The sequence below is a fragment of the Urocitellus parryii genome, chromosome 5 (assembly GCF_045843805.1).
Source record: "Urocitellus parryii isolate mUroPar1 chromosome 5, mUroPar1.hap1, whole genome shotgun sequence".
In the NCBI taxonomy this organism is placed as follows: domain Eukaryota; kingdom Metazoa; phylum Chordata; class Mammalia; order Rodentia; family Sciuridae; genus Urocitellus; species Urocitellus parryii.
Window position 1 is genome coordinate 159,597,886 of NC_135535.1, and position 20,794 is coordinate 159,618,679.

General features: G+C 37.1%; 1 protein-coding gene across 1 annotated transcript in view; it reads right to left on the minus strand.

Moving 5' to 3' along the window:
• The window catches only part of Ascc1 (activating signal cointegrator 1 complex subunit 1), a 95,553-nt gene that overhangs the window by 53,551 nt on the left and 21,208 nt on the right, over positions 1-20,794 (minus strand). The window contains exon 6 of the mRNA XM_026405799.2: positions 5,191-5,327. Coding sequence (XP_026261584.1) covers positions 5,191-5,327 — 137 coding nt within the window. The remainder of the gene's footprint in view (positions 1-5,190; positions 5,328-20,794) is intronic.

Here is a 20,794-nt window from a genome sequence, read left to right on the forward strand (position 1 = left end):
TTCTAAATATACTAAGTGAAAATATTAAGGTCAAAGAGCAAGAATAAAGGGAAAAAAGTCAGATGAAATTATTTACTTACCAGGGCTTTAATAAAAGTACTTTTTATTTATTTTTTATTGGTTCTTTTTAGTTATATATGAATTCATTTTGGTATGATTATATAAGCATGGAATATATCTTTTTTTTTGGTACCAGGGATTGAACTCAGGGACACGCGACCACTGAGCCACATCCCCAGCCCTATTTTGTATTTTATTTAGAGACAGGGTCTCACTGAGTTGCTTAGTGCCTCACCATTGCTGAGGCCGGCTTTGAACTCACAATCCTCCTGTCTCAGCCTTCTGAGCCGCTGGGATTAAAGGCATGTACCGGAGCCCAATTTAGAGTCCCATTATTATGGATGTACATGGTGGTGGGATTCACTGTGTTGTTTTCATATATGTACATGGGAAAACTAAGTCAGATTCATTCCAATGGCTTTCCTTTGCTTAACCCCTTCCCTTCCCCCCCCATTCCCCACTGTCTAATCTACTGCATTTCTATTCTTTCCCTCACAGTCCCCCCTTATTGTGGGTTAGCTTTCACCTATTTGAGAAAACATTCGACCTTTGGTTTTTTGGGACTGGCTTACTTCATTTAGCATGATAGTCTCCAGATCATTGCTGGCAAATGCCATAAAGTTATTCTTCTTTATGGCTGAGTAATATTCCACTGTGTTTACATGTCACATTTTCTTTATCCATTCATCTGTTGAAGGGCACCTAGGTTGGTTCCATAGCTTAGCTATCGTGAATTGAGCTGCTATAAACATTGATGTGACTACGTCACTGTAGTATGTTGATATTTTTTAACTCCTTTGGATGTATACCAGGAAATATGAAGAACTCAAAAAATATAACATTAAAAAAAATCAAATAACCCAATCAATAAGTGAGCAAAGGAACTGAACAGGTGCTTCACAAAAGAAATATAAATGGCAAAAAAAATTACGAAAAAATGTTGAACATCTCCAGTAATTTGAGAAATGCAAATGGTGGTTCCATTTCTGATTTTTTGAGGAATCTCCATACTGCTTTCCAGAATTGCTGCATGAATTTGCAGTCCCACGAGCAAAAAAAAAAGTGTACCTTTTTCCCCACATCCTCGCCAACATTTATTGCTGTTTGTATTCTTGATAATTGTCATTCTGACTGGAGTCGAGTGAAATCTCAGTGTAGTTTTAATTTTCATTTCTCTAATTGCTAAAAACAAGAGGCCCAGAATAGCCAAACAATCCTTAGTGAAAAAACAAAAACCTAAAATTATATAATAGTGCTACAGTAACAAAACCAGCATGGTATTGGCACCAAAACAGGCAAGAAGACCACTGGAATGGAACAGAAGACACAGAGACAAACCCACAAAAATACAGTTACCTCATACTAAACAAAGGCACCAATAATGTACATTGGAGAAAAGATAGCCTCTTCAACAAATGATGCTGGCAAAACTGGAAATCCATATGTAGTAGAATGAAATTTAACCCCTATCTCAACCCTGCACAAAACTCAGCTCAAAGTGGATCAAGGACAGAAGAAAAGGTAGGCACAGTACTCCAGCACACTGGCTCAGGAACTGACTTCTTTAATAAGACTCCTAAAGTGCAAGAAGTGAAATTGATAATCAATAAATGGGGTGGCATCAAACTAAAAAGCTTCTTCACAGTAAACAATCAAGAGCATGAAGAAAGAGCCTACAGAATTGGTAAAAATCTTTGCCTCCTGTACCTCAGATAAAGATCATCTCCAGAAAATATGAAGAACTCAAAAAATATAACGCAAAAAAATAAAAATAAAATAACCCAATCAATAAATGGGCAAAGGAACTTCACAAAAGAAATATAAATGGTCAAAAAATATAAGAAAAAATGTTCAACATCTCCAGTAATTTGAGAAATGCAAATATTTTTATCTTCAAGGAGGTATCTCTTCCATTTAGGGAAACAAGACTTCTAAACATTCCCACAACCAATTCTAATTCTCATCTTCTTTCTCAGAATAATTTTGTACTATACACTTTTTAAACAAGTACATTTGGCAGGGGGAAGGTAGAAAAGGAGTGTTAGAGACGGCTGCTTTATTTTACTTTCTGGTTTCAAAGCTTTCCAGCTTTTTGAAAAGTGCATCTTCAAACAAATTTTTGCAGGCACCGCAGATTTTTGGCAGGGTAACTTTGTCCTATTTCAAAAGCTTTGCTGAATTTGAAAAACTACAATTACTGTTTTTATCCTGTCATGTCAGAAATTCTTAGGAACTATTAAGATTGCTCTTTATTCTCATGCACACCAACTTTGACATGCTTAAAGGCTCAGATTTGGCATTTAGTCACAAAAGGCGCTAAGAAATACAAAAGGGAGAAACTCAGCTAAAGCTTCACCTAGCTTAGGATAAACCTTCAGTGATTAAAACCTGTGACCTGATTTTCATAAGGTAAGAAGAGCAAATTCCTCTCTAAAAAATATTTTATCTACTTTTAATATTTTTCTTAGTAGGATTATCCCAATGCCAGACAAGAAAATACAACTGCTTTCAATTCAGTTTAGAAAAAATTGAACTGAGAATATTTTAAAGTATTAGAACTTCAACCAGGTAAAACTGTCCTGCTTTGCAAAACACAGCATAAAGTTTTATTTTGTACAAGTACAACTGCAAACACCTAATGATGAACACCAAATTATTTTGAATTTTAGGCAAAATAGTGAAAAAAACAGACATGTCTATCATGAGTGAAGAACAAGACAGTTTAAGTCATTTCTACAAGATCATGTTAGAAAAGTGTGTGACCTGCACATAATCATGAAATTTTTAAAATCTACTTGAATAAGTCAGCTTTCAAATTTCTCTTCTTCCTCCATCTTAAATAAAAGGAGTGAAGTGAGAGGGGAAGAGAATGTTCTCTGAAAAAAAGCTGTGACATCAGATACATGTGTAAATTAAATTTTTACACATGTGTGAAAAAGAACAATTTTGTCCCCAGAATTTTGCATGAATCAAAGGAAATTGCTTGAACAATTTTATATCCTTACTGACTCAAATAAAATTACTTGGAATTCAAAAAACGAAAAATGACCAGAAGCAGTGGTGCACACCTGTAGTCTGATCTACTTCAAAGGCTGAAGCAAAAGGATCACTTTAGCCCAGGAATTTGTGGCCAACCTGGGCAACATAACCAGATTCCATCTTTTAAAAAAGGAAGAAAGCCAGGCATGGTGGCACATGCCTGTAATCCCAGTGAGTGGAGAGGCTGAGGAGAGAAGAATCTCAAGTTCAAAGTCAGCCTCAGTAACTTAGCGAGGCCCTAAGCAACTTAGTGAGACCCTGTCTCAAAACGAAAAATAAAAAAAGCCGGAGATGTGGTTTAGTGGTTAAGCACCCCTGGGTTCCCCCACCCCCCAAAAAATAGAAAGAGAAGAAAATGTGTGGAGAGGATACGGGGAGAAAGGTACTCTCATACATTGTTGGTGGGACAGCAAATTGGTGTAACCACTCTGGAAAGCAGTATGGAGATTCCTCAGAAAACTTGTAATAGAACTACCATTTGACCCAGTTATCCCACTCTTCAGTCTATACCCAAAGTACTTAAAACAGCATACTACAGTGATACAGCCATATCCATGTTTATAGCAGCTCAACTCACAATAGCCAAGCTATGGGAATAACCTAGGTGTCCTTCAACGAATGAATAGATTTAAAAAAAAAAATGTGGTATATATACACAATGGAATATTACTCAGCCATAAAAAGAATGAAATTATAGCATTTGCTGGTAAATGGATAGAACTGGAAAATGTCATGCTAAGTGAAATAAGCCAATCCCAAAAAACCAAAGGGTGAATGTTCTCTCTGATTTGTGGATGCTAACAAAAACAAGAGATGTAAGAGACGGGAATAACAGAAATCCACTGGACTAGCCAAAGGGAGATAAAGGAAAGGGAGTGGGGAGGGGAACAGGAAAGTAGACTTAACTGGACATAACTGTCCTAGTCTTGTATTTGTATATACAACTAGGATAACTCCACATGTAGGACCAAAAGAGTGGAAATCTATATAGAACCTAATTATGAATGTATATTCTGCCAAAATACATTCTACTGTCATCGTATAACTAAAACTAAAAAATAAAAATATTTTAAAAAAAGAAAAGGGGGGGACCTACTGAGGAGCCAGGCACAGTGGTGCATACCTACAATTTCAGCTACTCGGGAGGCTCAGAAAGGAGGTTTGAGGTTTGGGAGTTTGAGGCCATTTTAGGTAACACAATAAGACATATGTCTCAAAAATAATAAAAAGAAGCCAGGCATGGTTCCACACACTTATAATTCTAGGGAGGCTGAGGCAGGAGGACAGCAAGTTTCAAGTCAGCCTCAGCAACTTACCAAGATTCTATCTCTAAACAAAAAATACAAGACTGGGGATGTAGCTTAGTGATACAGCACCCCTGGATTCAATCCTGATTTCAAGGGGGGAAAAAAAGGAAGAAAAGAAAGTGTTCTGAAGTACAGTAAAGACTTTTCTAGAGAATGCTACTGTACTGTTTGAGCTAATGTGGTAGGCAGAATAACAGCCCTCCACAGATGCCCACATCTATTCTCTGTAATTTGTAAATATACTACCATAAATATTTTACAGGTGTGATTTAGGCTATGGAGCTTGATATGGGTGATCAGCCTGGATTACCTAGGTGGGTTTCATCAAATTACACGAATTCTTAAAGCCAACAACCTGCTGTGGCCACAGAGAGAGATTTGACAACAGAAGGGTCAGAGAGATGCAATGCTACTGAAGTTGAAGATGAAAAAAAGGGACCACTAGCCAAGGATGGCGGGCAGCCTCTGGAAGCTGACCTTTAAAGGCAAAGAAATAGATTATTACCTACAGTCTCCAGAAAGAACTACAACCCTGCCAACACCATCACTTCAGCCCAGTGAAACTCAGAAAGGTTTTCTGACACACAGATAATAAATTTGTGTGCTTTCAAGCCATTAAGTTTGTAGTAATGTCTCATTGTGGAGATAGTCCAATGTTAAGTGCCACAAATGAGTGAGCTGACAAACCTTGTTCCTATGTCATCTAGTCCAAAAACAAGTCTGTGATACCAAAAAGAAGCCAACCCAGGTTTACCACCCTTCCCCACTCTTGCAGATAACTCACTTAATAAACTCCTCCTTACAGCGCTGTAGCATCTCACATGTCTGCTGGATCTCTTGCTCACTCAAAAGCACCAACATCCCAATAGTTAGGTGAAGTTTCTTGGAATTCTGGAAAATGGAGCTATCAACCCCACGATCCTATAATCATAGGGATAAAAACAAGAAATTCAGCTTATACAAAAGTAAATGGTGCCAGATGTAGTGGCACACACCTGGAATCCCAGTTACTCAGGAGGCTGAGGTACATTCAAGGCCAGCCCCAGCAATAGAGTAAGACGGTCTCAAAATAAAAGGGCTAGGAGGGCTGGGGTTATAGCTCAGCAACACAGTGCTTGCCTCACACATGTGAGGCACCGGGTTCAATCCTCAGCACCACATAAAAATAAATAAAATAAAGATATTGTGTCCATATTAAAAAATTTTTAGAAAAAAAATTAATAACAGGGGTAGGGATGTGGCTCAGTGGTAAAAGCACCACTGGGTTCAATCCCCAATACCTCAAAGAAAAAATTAAAAAATAAATGGCTAGAACAGAATTGAGACCTCAGAAATAAACCCATACAAATATGACCAACTCATTTTCAATAAGGTGGCAAGACCATTCGATGGGGAAAGAACAGTCTCTTTAACAAATGATGCTTGGACAAGTGAATATCCACATGGAAAAGAGTGAAAGTAGACCCCTACTATACAGAAAAATTAATTCAAAATGGATCAATGACCTAAAATTAGTAAAGCTAAAGTTTCTCTTAGGAAAAAAATAAAACTAAATTTTTATAACATTGAATTTGCCAATACAACAAAAGAGATAAATTTGACTTCATCAAAATTAAAATGTGCATCAGGGTTGGGGTTATGGCTCAGTGGTAGAGCACTTGCCTCCCTAGTTTTGATCCTCAGTACCACATAAAAATAAATAAAATAAAGGTATTGTGCTCAACTACAACTAAAAAAATAAACATTTTAAGAAAAAACTGTGCATCAACAGATGCTCTTAAGAAAGTAACAATATAGATAAATAAATACATATTACAAATAGCTAAAAAGCACATGAAGATGTTCAACATCACTAGTCATTTAGGAAAATGCAAATCAAAACCACAATGAGGTACCAATTCATACCAACTAGGCTGGCTACACTCAAAATAATGGGGAAAAAAAACAACTGCTGGCAAGGATGTGCAGAAATTGAAACCCAAATACAATGCAAGAAAGGGAAAATGATTCAGCCACTGTGAAAAACACTTTGGCAGTTACTCAAAAAGTTCATAGTTACCACATGACCCAGCAATTCTACTCCTAGTTATGTGCCCAAAAAGAAATGAAAAAGAAACTCAAACACACGTACAAGCATGTTCCCAGAAGCTCTATTCACGTGGCTAAAAGTGGGAAACAGTCCAAATGTACATCAGCAAATTAATGGATACACAAATTGTTTATAATAGATTATTATTCAGCTATAAATAGGAGTGAAGTACTGATACATGCTACAATATGAATAAACCTTGAAAATGTGATGTTAAATGAAAGAAGCCAGGCATAAAAGAACACATGTTGTATTACTCCATTTATATGAAATATCTACGTGAGGTATACACAGAGACAGGACACAAATGGGTGGTTTCTAGAGACCAGGTGATTAGGGAGCAAATGCTTAACAGATATGGGATTTCCTTTTGAGGTGATAAAAATGCTATGGAACAATACAGAGCTAATAGTTACACAACATAAATGTACTAAACGCCACTGAACTGTTTACTTTAAAATGGTTAATTCAATGTTATGTGAATTTCACCTCAATAAAAAAGTACTTCAGAGCCAGATGTGGTGGTAAACACCTGTAATCACAGCTACTTGGCAGGTTATGGCAGATGGATCACATTTGCCAGGCCAGCCTCAGAAACTTAGCAAGACCCCACCCTAAAAGAAAAAATAGGAATGGCTAGGGTGGGGTGTAACTCAGGGGTAGAGCACCCAAGTCCAATCCCCAGTACTGGAGAGAAAAAAGTACTCAGGGACTAGACATGTTGCTCCATGGTAGATTGTTACTTAGTGTGTGTGCAAGGCCCTCAGTTCAGTTCCCAGCACCCTAAATAAATAAGGAAACACTAGCCTGATAAATTGGCTTGGCCCAGGAAAAACAAAACACCATCTAAATGTAGGTTTAAGAATATCTTTTGGTCCTTACCAGCTTTATTAGTATCAGAGCAAGTGGACTTTTTTAATGGATGCCTCCAAAAAGTAACATACTTTTTATTAGGAAAAAAAAAGGACTATTTCATCTTTTAGCAGATATTACAGTATTTTCATGTATAATACTTTGTACTGAAAATAAATTCTGAGGGCTCAGGACATAGCTCAGTGGTAGATTGAGACCCTAGGTTTGATGCCTTACACCACAAAAAAAAAAAAAAGAATAAATTCTACCAGTCAAAAAGATGAGTGAAAAATTAATTTGGAGAAATATTTAGATAATGGAATTGGCACACCAAACATGGTCATCTTTTCCTGGCATTGTCATTCCCTGTCCTTTAATAACTTTGCCTCTAGGAAACAGAAAAGACAAGTACACCTCATGTATCTTTTGTTTTTTTTACTGAGGTACAATTTGTTTAACAACCAATTAACCACTTTAAAGTGTATAATTGAGTAGTGTTCAAAAAATTCACAATGTTATACAACCGCCAGTTCTTCTTTAGTTTCAAATAAATAAAAACCTTTTCATCACCCATCAAAACATTCTGTATCCACTAAGTAAATAATCCCTCTCCATTCCCCATCTCCAGTAACCACTAATTTGCTTTCTGTCTCTCTGGATTTGCCTATTCTGAATATAGCAAAAAAAGCCGGTGGGGGGGAGGTGGAATCATACAATATGTGATCTTTGTGACTAGCTTCTTTTATTTAGCATGATGTTTTCCAGGTAGATCTACATTGTAACTATGTGAAAGTATTTCATTTCTTTCCAGGGTTGAATAATATGCTAGTGTTACGTATATACCACTATTTGTTTGTAAATTCATCCCAAATGGGCATTTGGGATATTGCACCTTTTGGCTATTATAAATAGTGCTGCTATGAACACATGTGTACAACTATTTGCATTGACAAATATTTTCAAGTTCTTCAGGCTCACACCCAGGAGTGGAACTGCTAGGTCACATGGTAATTCTCTATTTAAATTTCTTCTTTTCCTCTTCTATTTTGGTGCTGGCAATTGAACCCAGGCCCTTGAGCATGCTAAGCATATGTTCTACCACTGACCTATACTCTCGACCCTATGTCTAGATTTTTAAGGACCACCAAACCATGTTCCACAGTTGTCGCAATGCTCCTAGTAACAATGTATATATATAAAAGGTTTTCCACTTCCACCAACACTTATTAACTTCCTTAAAAAAAAAATTACAGCCATCCTAGTGTGAAGTGATATTGTCACGGTTTTGACTTGTATCATGTGTTGACCAATGCTGTTGAACATTTTTCAATGTGTCCACTTGACATTTGTATACCTTCTTTGGAGAAATATCTATTTAATTCCTTTGTCTATTTTTTTTAATATCTTTATTTTATTTATTTATTTTTATGTGGTGCTGAGGATTGAACCCAGGGCCTTGCACATGCTAGGCAAGCACTCTACCACTGAGCCACAACCTCAGCCCCTCCTTTGTCTATTTTTAAATTGTCTTTTTATTGTCAAGTTTTAAGAGTTCTTTACATGTTTTTCTTTCTTTCCCTTTTTTGAGACGTGGTTTTACTATGTTGCCCAGGCTGATGTTGAACTTGTACACTCAAGTGATCCTCCTTTCCCAGCCTCCTGAGTAGACTATGATGTGTCACTATGTTTGGCTTTTATATATTTTTTACACTAGTGAACATATCAGATCACGAATCCCTTTTAAAAGTAGGTAAGTCTCAGGCTGGGGCTGTCACTCACTGGTTGAACACTTGCCTTGCATGTGTGAGGCACTGGTTTCAATCCTCAGCACCACATGAAAATAAATAAATAAATAGCAGGGATACAACTAAAAAAATATTTTTTTAAAAGCAGGTAAGTCTCAAATATCATTATCTCCTTCTGTAAATGAAAACCAGAAAAAAGCTGAGACTATTTCTAATGGGAGCAAAGCAGGAATTCTTTGAATTGCAAGTTCCCTAATCAGATCTCTGGCCTTGTAAAAGAAAAAAAAAAAAAAAAAACCACCCCAAAGGCAGAGAGAGATGTATTTATCAAACACACAGACAGTGTGCATCCTGTTCTTGGCTTGCCTAAATTTACTGCCTAATTTTTGCCTTGGCAACAGTCCTTAATAGATTATTCATTTTCTATGTGTTAATAGAGCTTGAGCTATTTTTAAATCTGATGAAGAGTTTTGTGATTCCACACATCAACCCACATTGCTTCATTTTAATGAAAGTGATTTTAAAGAACAATCAGCTTTAAAAGTGTCAAGGAAGGCTAAGTGCAAGGCTTATCACCCAGCTGCTCTAACCCCAGGCACAACATGTCACTCTAGAAAAGGCATGCAAAACTCCCGCAAATGATTCTACAAACCCATCCCAAAGAGCACTGAGAATTGGTCTCCTAATAATGGCTAATTTGTTGGGTCCTTACTCTGCTCTAGGCATCTTCTGTACACTTTATAGATGTACTCTGAGTACTATTATCAAGCAGGAAACTGAGGCAGTGACAAAGTAAGCCACTTTCCCAAGGTCACTACGCTGAGAAGGGATGAAATAAAAAAGTCAAACCCAAGTGGTCAGGCCCCAAAGCCTGCCAGTTGCCCAAAGGAGGTTGGAAAACAGAACCACCAATAAGAGGCAAGTAAGTCTGAGAAGCAAGTCTTCACGCATTTCAGCAACACTCACATGATGAATGGGTCTAATCACTAAATTAGTTCTGGGTATAAAAGAAATCAAATTTTATAAGGAGAAAAGTAGTTTTAATATCTTTCTTTTCTAAAATATGACACCAAAACCATGACCCATTAAAGAAAAAAAACAAATAAATTGAACTTGATGAAAAGAAAAACCTGTGCTTTCCTAGGCATGGTGGTACACACCTACAATCCCAGAGATTCGTGAGGCCAAGACAGGATGATCACAACTTGGAGGCCAGCCTCAGCAAATCAGTGAGACCCTGTCTCAAAATTAAAAGATTAAAAAGGAATGGGGATGTAGCTCAGCAGTAGAGTGGCCCTGGGTACAATTCCCTGTACCATTAAAAAAAAAAAAAAAACCTGTGCTTCAAAAGGCACCACTGAGAAAATGAAAAGTTAAGCCACAGAGAAAAATTGGGGAAAAAAGTATTTACAAATCATAATAAATATAAACTTTTTTTTTTTTAACTTTTATACAGGATCTCCCTATGATAGCCAGGCTAGTCTCAACTCCAGGGCTCAAGTAATCCTCCCACCTCACCCTGCTGAATATCTGGGATTATAGGTGCAGTCAACTGTGCCTGGCTAAAAATTCTTAATAATTTGATAATAAGATGGACAGTGGCACATATCTGAGAGCCTAGTGACTCAGGAAGCTGAGGTAGAAGGATTCCAAGTTCAAAGCCAGCTTCAGCAACTTATTGAGGCCCTAAGCAACTTAGTAAGAAAAAATTATTTTTCTTACTAAGAAAAAATTATTAAATTTCAAAAATATTTGAAAAAATTAAAAAACACACAACAGTTCAATTTCCAGTACAAAAAGAGAAAAAATAATAAAGTAATAAAAAGACACACAATCCAAATTTTAAGTGAGGAAAAAACATAAATAGAAATTTCACCAAAGAAAATAGATGTATGAATCACTAATAAACATGAAAAGGTGCTTGACATCATTAGTCAATAAGGAAATGTAACTCAAAACCAAAGTGAGATATCACTTCACACTCACTAAAATGACTATAAAATATAATCAAAAAGATACAACAGCCAATGTGGAAAAGTGTTATGATTAGATATGAGGTGCCCCAAAAACTCACGTGTGAGACAGATACAGGAATGTTCAGGGATGAAATGGTTGGACTATGAGAGTATAACCTAATCAGTGGATTAATCCACTGATATAGATTAACTGGGTGGCTACTGGGCAGGAAGGATGTGGCAGAAGGAGGTAGGTCACTGGGATCATGACTCTCGGGTTTATATTTTATCCCTGATGAGTGAAGCTCTCTCTCTCTCTCTACTTCCTGAGCTGCTTTCCTCCACCACACCCTTCCACCATGATATTCTGTCTCTTCTTGGGCCCAGAGCTATGGAGTTGGCTGACCATGGACTGAACCTCTGAAACCGTGAAGGAAAAATCAAGTTTTTCTCCTCTAAATTGTTCTTGTCAAGTATTTTGGTCCCAGCAATGAAAAAGTTAATGAAAACAATAAGGATTTAGAGAAACTAAGCAGTTTCTAAGTTATGTAACATGTAAATGTAAAATTAAACAGACACTTTGGAAAATTGTTCACCAATTACTCAAAAAGTTGAACATAAGTTTATAGTGCAACCCAGGCATTTCACTTGTAGATTCTCCCCAATGAAATAAAAACAAAGGATACATAAAGGCTTGCAAGGAATTTCATAACAGTATTATTTATGATAGCCCTAGAGTAGAAATAATCCAAATATCCAGATGGCAAATAAATAATAAAATGTAACATAACCATATTAATGATAATAATTAATAATAAAATGTAATATAAGCAAACGATAGAATCCTATCCATCCAAAAAATGTAATCAACTACATGCAATTATATAGATAACATTAAAATAATATGTTAAGTAAAAGCCAGATTTAAAAAAATAAATTATTTATATAATTCCATTTATTTGAAATGTCCAGAGAAGGCAAACCCACAGAAATGAAAAGCAGATAAATTGTTGCCTAGGGTGAGAGTGGGACTGCAAAAAGGCACAAGGGATCTTTCTGGGGTGATAGAAATCTTCTAAAACTGGATTGTGGTGATGACTGCACAACTCTGTAAGTTTACTAAAAATCACTGAGTTTTATACTTAAAATGGGTAAATTTTATGATATGTTAAAATACACCTCAATAAAGCTATTATATATAAATATGTGTCTGTGCCATTTCTTTTCTAAAAACAACCCTGAAGCAAATTATCACCTATAACTCAGGAAGTTCTCCTTACTGAATACTTTATATGTGGTTGTATCTTATTTGATCTAATGACTTTCCAAAAGTTTTTCAACCTATAAAGTTAAAAATACTGTGATTACACTGAAAATCTGATGAAGATGGCACATCAAATCAATGGGACAAATGTGTTTTGTTTTTTGAGGCACTAAGGATAGAAGCCAAGGCTCAGGCATGCCAGGCAAGCACTCTACCATTGAGCTATATCCCTACAAATAATTATGTTCAGGCAATTAGACAGCCATTTGGAGAAATAATACAATTATATCCATCTTTGCATTTTACACAAGAATAAACTCCAAATCAAAGACTGAAATGTAAAAAACTGAAAAACACAAGTTATCAGAAAAAAAACACAAATTCTTCCTTTATCTGGAGGTAGAAAAAAACTTTCAAACTAACATTATAATTCCAGGTGCAATAAAAGACTGGTAAATTTGACTAAGCAGTATATGGTAGTACATACTTATAATCCCACTTGGGAAGCTGAGGGCAGGAGAATCACAAGTTTAAGGTCAGTCTCAACAACTTAGTGAAATCCCATCTCAAAATTTTTAAAAATTCAAAAAGGGCTGAGCATGTAGATAAGTAATACAATCTAGCAAGGGTGAGCCCTGGGTTCAATCCGTTATCACAAAAAAGAGAAAGAAAGGAACAAAGGAAAACTTTGTTACACAGGAAAAAAAAATCATAAAGTAAAAACAAAAAAATACAAAATTTATCTCAAAGGGCTAGAGCTGCAGATATGGCTCAGTGGTCGAATGACCCTGAGTTCAATCCCCAGTACCCACCCTCGCCAAAAAAGATAAAGGGCTAATATCCCTAACATATAAGAACTATTTTTAAAAAAATCAATGATTTAAAAATGAAAAGATGTGAAATTTCACTGATTTAAAAAAAGAAATGAAGTCAGGCACAGTGTCATATGCCTATAATCCCAGCTACTCGGGAGGCTAAATTAGAAGGATCACAACTTAAAGGCCAATCTGGACCACTTAGTGAGACCTGACTTGAAATAAAATTTAAAAAGGCTAGAGATATAGCTCAGTGGTAGAGCACTTACCTAGCATGTTTAAGACCCTGAGTTCAATCCCCAGTACAGGGAGAAGAAAAAACAGTGAACACAATATTCTTCATTTCTCAGTTTTCAGCAGATATTGGTAAAAACTATAAGCAAGCCCTGAATTTTTTTTCCTGAGATTTTTTTTGTAGGTTTATTTCTTGGGGAAGTATAGGAAAAGCAAATAAAAACTATTTTATATGCATCATGGGACTGAGTAAATGAATAAAGATGTTGATGATGTTGGAAGCCAGGGTGCTTACTGTGGAGGGAAGGACATACAAATATAGAATGGAGGAGAGCAAGAAAGACCCTGTGGGAATGAACTAAAACTGGGGCCAACTTTGCAAACTCCTGATTTCTAAAGTATACACGCATAAATACATGCACATGTAAGTGTGTGTGTGCACATAAAAATATGTACATTTTTTGTACATATACATACATATATTTCCTAGATCCTATCCACTGAAAGAGCTAAAAGACAGCCTCAGTATATTTATATTCTGGTCTCTGGTATCACTTCCTACATAAAAGGAATCTGGGTTTCATGGAGAAGTGGATGACTCCAGGGCTAGAGCAGGGAAAGATAAGCCTAGAACACCTTGTTACACCAGAAAGTATGAAAATGCCAGGAAAAAAAAAAAAAAGCATGTTGCCAACACAGGAACCTGCTTTAAGCGGCCCCCACTGGTTAAATAAGGAATAGTGTGAGCACTATGATAATTAGCAAATGCAATAATTTCATAATCTATTTGAAAAGTAGAAATATGTAATTCTGCATCAATAACCATGAGATAGATAACAGATGAGAAGAGAGGGTTATTTTTAAGGCAGAATACTGAATGCCAAGTGATAAACAGAAAAAACACTGGCTGGGTATAGGAGTACTCACCTATAATAATCCCAACTCTTCTAGAGCCTGAGGCAGGAGAATCTCAAGTTTGAGACCAGCCTTGACAACTTAGTGAGACCCTGTCTCAAAACATTAAAAAGGCTGGTAATGTATCTCAGTAGTTATAGTGCTTCTGGGTTCAATCTCCAGTGCTTCAAGAGGAAAAAAAGAGAGAAAGAGAGAACAGCAGAACAGGAAAAGAAAACGAAAAAATATTGGAGTTGGAAAATCGTCACTTTGCAGACATATAGCAAAAAAGGTAGGAATCATTACAGAGTGCTAAACCTAAGGGGAAATTTTATTGAGTAAAATATTTGCCTAGTCTTAAAATGTCTCCCCACAAATTGCTTATGTGCTGAAAGGAAAACTAGTGGTAACTATGCATGATAAAATTAGTCAATCCTTTCACTAGATGGGGTCAAAATTATCATCACCAATAAAGTGCGTCATATACCAGGAGAAGGAGATTTCTTCACTTATGCAGTACTCACGCAGACATTCCCAACCTAAGTCTACTCATGAGGAAATATCAGAAAAACCCAAAAATAGAAAGACAAAATAAATGTTTCAGATTCAATAAAAATAATGATGAGTAAACACAAAACATAATCCTAGACTGGATCCTGTAGTGGAGGGGGGATGGATCAATTGACAAAATTAGAATGTGAACGGTAAAATTAGGTAAAACTATCAGTGTTAAGTTTATTGAGAACTTTACAGTTACTAAATTAAAAGATTCCTATTCTTGAGAAGTGTATATTAAAGTATTTAGGGATAAAGGGCCATGTAACTCACTCTATAGTAGTTCAGAAAGAAAGAAAGTGATGGCCTCCAAAGCCATATGCTCCTCACCCAACTTTCACACAAATGCACAAATCATTTTCTAAACCAAGCCCTGTAATCACAGGCATAGGGAAGCTGTTGCAGGAGGATCACAAGTTCAAGGCCACCTGGGCAATTTAGTGAGACCCTGTATCAAAATTAAAATATTTTTTAAAAGAGCTGCAGATGTAGCTCAACAGTAGACCACCCGAGGGTTCAATCAAAAACAAAGTTTTACAAGGCATTTTTTTGGATATACTTTTGAGTGATAAAACAAAACTAAGGATGTGTGTGATGTCAGAAAAGTCAGGACATGAATATCCTTCAAGGCAAGAAGACAGGAAAGATGAGAAAGTGTGGAGTAACAGTCAGGTTACTTCTCCCAGCCTGGCTGTTAGTTATAAATGCATCCATTTGTTTCTGCATAGTCTTTTCTTCTTTTTCTTGTGGTGCTAGGTATTGAATCCAGGGCTCCACACATCCAGGCAAGCGCTCTTCCACTGAGCTACATCTCCACCCTTTTTTATTTTGATACAGTCCTACTAAGTTGATGAAGGTGGCCTCAAATGTGTGAAAACCTGCATTAGACTCCCTAGTAGTTGAGACCCCACCCAGCTTATCTGGTATAGTCTTCTGATGTGTGTTATTTTAAAAACACAAATAAACCTCTAAGTGCAAATGTAAGAGAAAAGACAATTTGTTTTCAAGTTTGAATCTCTAGAGCCACTGTTTTTCTTTGCTCAGAATATATCATATTCCTGCCACAAGCCTGTTCAGTGAAATAAAGACCAATATCAATTCTTTACTCCAGAGGCTTAATTACACTGGGCCCTGCTCCAAGTTCACCATTATTTGAAGCTGGAACTATTTTGCTTGGGCCACCCAGGCTGGCGCCTGAAAATTCTAATGGTATTGACCTTGTATCCAGTAGAAAGAAGTCAAGAATGAAGTAACAGGAATTTCCTAGGGCAGTTTTGTCAAGATGAAAATAAATATGCTTCTTTATGGCTAAGTCATAACATCTCCAAGCCTCAGTTTCTTTATTTGCTAGATGAGGTCTTATCTAAGGGTGGGGAATAGAAAGAAAGAAAGCTTTTGCATCTGAAAACTACCTCCACAGACACCCTGCATGCAGGCCTAAGTCAGACAGAGTTCAGAGCTCAAGGTCATGTCTTGACTCAGCAGTCCCAGGTACAATCAAAGTGCAGCTATGATTTACCACTAGCAATCACCACATCATCACACAGGCCCTTCACTGATTTCTCATTCAATCCAGCACTCTGGGACCCACTGAGGCAGAACTGCAGGCAATGTAGTTCTAAAAATGTCAAGCCTAGGGGAAAAGTCAATAAATAGTAGTATGGATCAGCCCACCATGGAGCATTCCCTCTGCTTCCTTAAAGTTCAACCACCCTTTTCACACAGATGGGAACATAGTGTAGGTGCATCTGCCAGGGCTGTCAGCAAGCAGAAGGGAAGTTTTTCTTCAGACTTGGACCATAAGGTCATGCTCCATTAACATGATTGTTAAGAAAAGAACTTCTAAGAATCTGATCCAAATGTGTAGCATCCATACTGTAAATAATTTATAGCACTCTGCTTTTGATGGTACATGAGAATTGCCAAAAACAAAAAAGAAATAATAATCTTCAAGTTATATACACATACATCATCTTTTAGGAATTCCCAGTATAACAAAGGTTTGGGTTTGTGCCTTGACCTGAAATATAGTCTTAGGTTTTAATTCCAACTCTTGTTACATAATTAGGCAAGTCATAATTAGGCAAGTCATTTCACTTTTCTAGGACTCAAGTTTCCTCCTCCATAAAATAAGGGAGATAGCCTATTTAACCTCTAAGTCAAAGGTCCAATAAATTTTTAAAAATCATCCTACAAAAATCCATAAATAAGTCTTGCTAACAAAATAGGAATTTTGAAGGATTCACCAATCCAGTTCCTGATATTCTAAGCAAGGAAAAAAGGAATCAGACAGTATACACCTGTAATTCCAGCAACTCAGGAAGCTAAGGCAAGAAGGTATCAAGTTCCCGGCCAGCCTCAGAAACTTGGTGGGACCCTCAGCAACTTAGCAAGACCCTGTGTCAAAATAAAAAATGAAAAGGGCTAGGGGTGTAGCTCAGTGGTAGAGCACCCCAGGTTCAATCTGAAGAAAAGAGGAGGAGGAGGAAAAGGAAATAAAGAAGAGGAGGGGAAGAAGGTGGATGAGAGGAAGAAGAGGAAATAAACCATGGAGAATCTTCATGGTTTTGCTCACTGTATTTTCTATTGCTCATTATATTTTCTTTTCCTTATTATTCCAATGCCAAATTCCATAAAACCACTCTGGGAAAGGGATATAAACCTCATTCACATCTGAAAGTTACTTAAATAAAGCAATTGAGTTACTTAACTAATAAGAGTGGTGAATAGAGCATTTGGTTTTGCAACCAGACAAGTCTATATTCAAGTTCCAATTCTGCCACCTATCAGCAGTGTGACCTGAGGTGAGTTACTGAGCTGCTCTGAAACTCAATTTCATCCTCTATAAAGTAGATTCTATTTCCATATCAGCTTTGTTTTGAGAATTAAATGAAATATACATGAAGTCTCTGGCACACAGCAGTATGGAATAAATACAGGTTTACTCCTCTTCTTGCTTTTTAAATGACTATGCAACACTAAACAAGTACTATCTTCTCTCTCTTTTTAAGCAACTCTGGGAGCTCAACTGGGCTCTGCTGAGTCATTTGCATTATTCTTTAAGAATGAGAAGGAGGGCTGGGGATGTGGCTCAGCGGTAGCGCGCTCGCCTGGCATGCGTGCGGCCCGGGTTCGATCCTCAGCACCACATACCAACAAAGATGTTGTGTCCACCGAGAACTAAGAAATAAATATTAAAAATTCTCTCTCTCTCTCTCTCTCTCTCTCTCCTCTATCTTTAAAAAAAAAAAAAAAAAAAAAAAGAATGAGAAGGAAAGATGACTTTGATTTGAGAGTCACTATGTGTTAACTAATGAAATACTTTGTTAATTTTTATAAAGCTTCAGAAGAGTTTTGATTCTTCTGGCTTAAAAATTCTATCAATCAAACATAGTTACAAGAAAGCAGAGAGTTTTTTAACAACAAAGGACAAATATTCAAGCATCACCTTTTGTAATGACCAGAATAAAGAACTTCCTCATGCATTTTCCAAATCTTCACCCATCACAGAGGTGTAAAGAGCACCGCTTTTCACTAGGATGTACCCATTTACCTTCCTTAAGCACAATAAAGATTTAAGCCTACTTTTTCAAGCCTCAATAAATTGCTTGAAAGCCATAGTTAACAATGTACCTACCAACCTACATTTATTCCCAAATACAGATACTGATCACTGTAAGTTTTGTGATAGATACAACCAACAACCTAATTCAAGGTAGATTCTCGGGTGCCTCCCCCCAACCAACCCAGGACTAGGAATCAAACCCAGGGCCCTATGGATGCTAGGTGAGAGACACCCCTAGTGCCTCAGCTGCTACTTGATGCCATGTTTTCCCTCATCTCCCTGCTGTAATCCATGGGATTATTACAAGTTCTTTGTAGTATAACAAATATTATAATGAGTATAATACTGCCTAACGCTTATTTGGCACTAACTATGTGTCGTGCTCTAAACACCTTAAACTTATTAACTAATTCACTCTTCCTGCTAACACTATAAGTACTACTAACTTCCCTACTGTAGAGAAAACCTCTAAAATATCTATGGGATATATCCCCTCCTGAATATATGGCATACCCTGCTTTGTTTCAATAGGCTCCTAACTGGTACCAGCCTCTGGTATCCGCTCCTTTACCCTTAACACATCCTCCACACTGACCTCACAATTATTTTTCTACAATGCTAAATTTGCCATATTAGTCACTGCTTAAAATCTTTACAAGTTCCTCACCATCTCTATAAGACCTTCACAACCTGAAGGCCATCTACCTTTCCACTCTTAACTCCCACCTCCCTAGCTATCCACTTTTCACTTTTAACAAACTCCTCACCCTCCCTCAACACCTCATAAGCGCCAAAATGCTCATCACTACCCTCTGCTGACCTGGCACAAACTCCTACCTTTCCTTCAAGATCCCAAGCAGGTGTCACCTCCCTTAGCAAGCCTGTTCCAACGCTACACAGACTCTCCTCTGGATGCCAATGCACTCACCTCCAATAGTACTCACCTCACAATACTGTAAACTATTCCTGGAAAAAGTCTATTTCCCCAACTAAAACTATGGGAATCTTAAAGGCAGAGTCCGCTGTTTGTACATAATATGTATATACTAAATAATATACATGCATTAAAATTGTCTACCTAGCAAATGGCATGCATTTAATAAAGCATACAAATGAATTAAAAAACAAAAACTTGCTCATAACTACGATCTCATCCAAATGGCAAATACATGAATCTTATAAACATCTCCTTTTCTTTTCCTTTCTTTCTTTTTTTTTGGGGGGGTACTGGGGATTTGGGGATTGAACTCAGGGGCACTCAACCACTGAGCTAAATTCCCAGCCCTATTTTTTCATCCATTTTTTAATATATATGTATATATTTTTAAGTGTAGATGGACACAACACAATGCCTTTATTTTTATTTGGTGCTAAGGATCGAACCCGGGTCCCGCCCGTGCTAGGCGAGCGCTTTACCGCTGAGCCACAATCCCAGCCCCCCTATTTTTTATTTTATTTAGAAACAGGGTCTCACTGAATTGTTCAGCACCTTGCCATTGCTGAGGCTGGCTTTGTACTCGTGATCCTCCTGCTTCAGCCTCCCAAGTTGCTGGGATGACAGGCATTAGCTACCACTTCCGGGTCCTTTTCTTACTTTTCTATCCAACATCAGAACTCAGGAGTTTCAAGTTTTCTTACAACCAAAGACAATTATATCATCTTCATTCTAAATTAGTTCATAAGATACCTACAAATCCTGCAATTCCCTTTGTGTATGAAGAATCTCAAATTATACATTAAGTATTTATATAGAATTTTCTTCTTCAGTGAACAGTCCTAACCAGGAAAAAATAATCCCATCTGGAGGAGTTGAGGTGGAACCCAGACCTATTAGCCATTTCTGCCAGTGTTAGCCTTCACACTACAATGTGAGCAGAATTATATAGTCTCTGGAGCTATAACCTATTCTGGTTCTCTAGCAGCCTGAGAAGTCCCCTGTTGCTTCAGACAGATCTATAAGCCTTCGGAATGCTCCACCACACACAGTTTTGAATTACTGTTTTTCATTACTGATGCGCTCTCTGCTGGACCCTGCTGTGAGATAAAGTGGAATTATAGCAGCATTACTAGCTATAGGATGATTGAGAGAGATACAGGGCTATAATATACTTCTTGAACCTGCAGACAGTGAGACATCTTTGAATCTTAATGTGACAGTGGAAAGCGTGAAAAAATAAGATGCCATTTATCTGCAGATCACAGAGATGAAAAACACTTTACCAATGTCTGTGAGCAGCTAAATCCCACATTAAATACTCGGGCTTCAGGAACCGAAGCACAGGGATCACAGTGCTAATGTCTGTAGTCAAGTAACATTTCTTATATAACTGATGAGCACAAAGGAAAGTAATTTTAGGAAATGATTTTAGAAAAGGTAAATTCAGTTTCCTGGGGTGTCAAGGGTAAGGTCAAGGACAAGC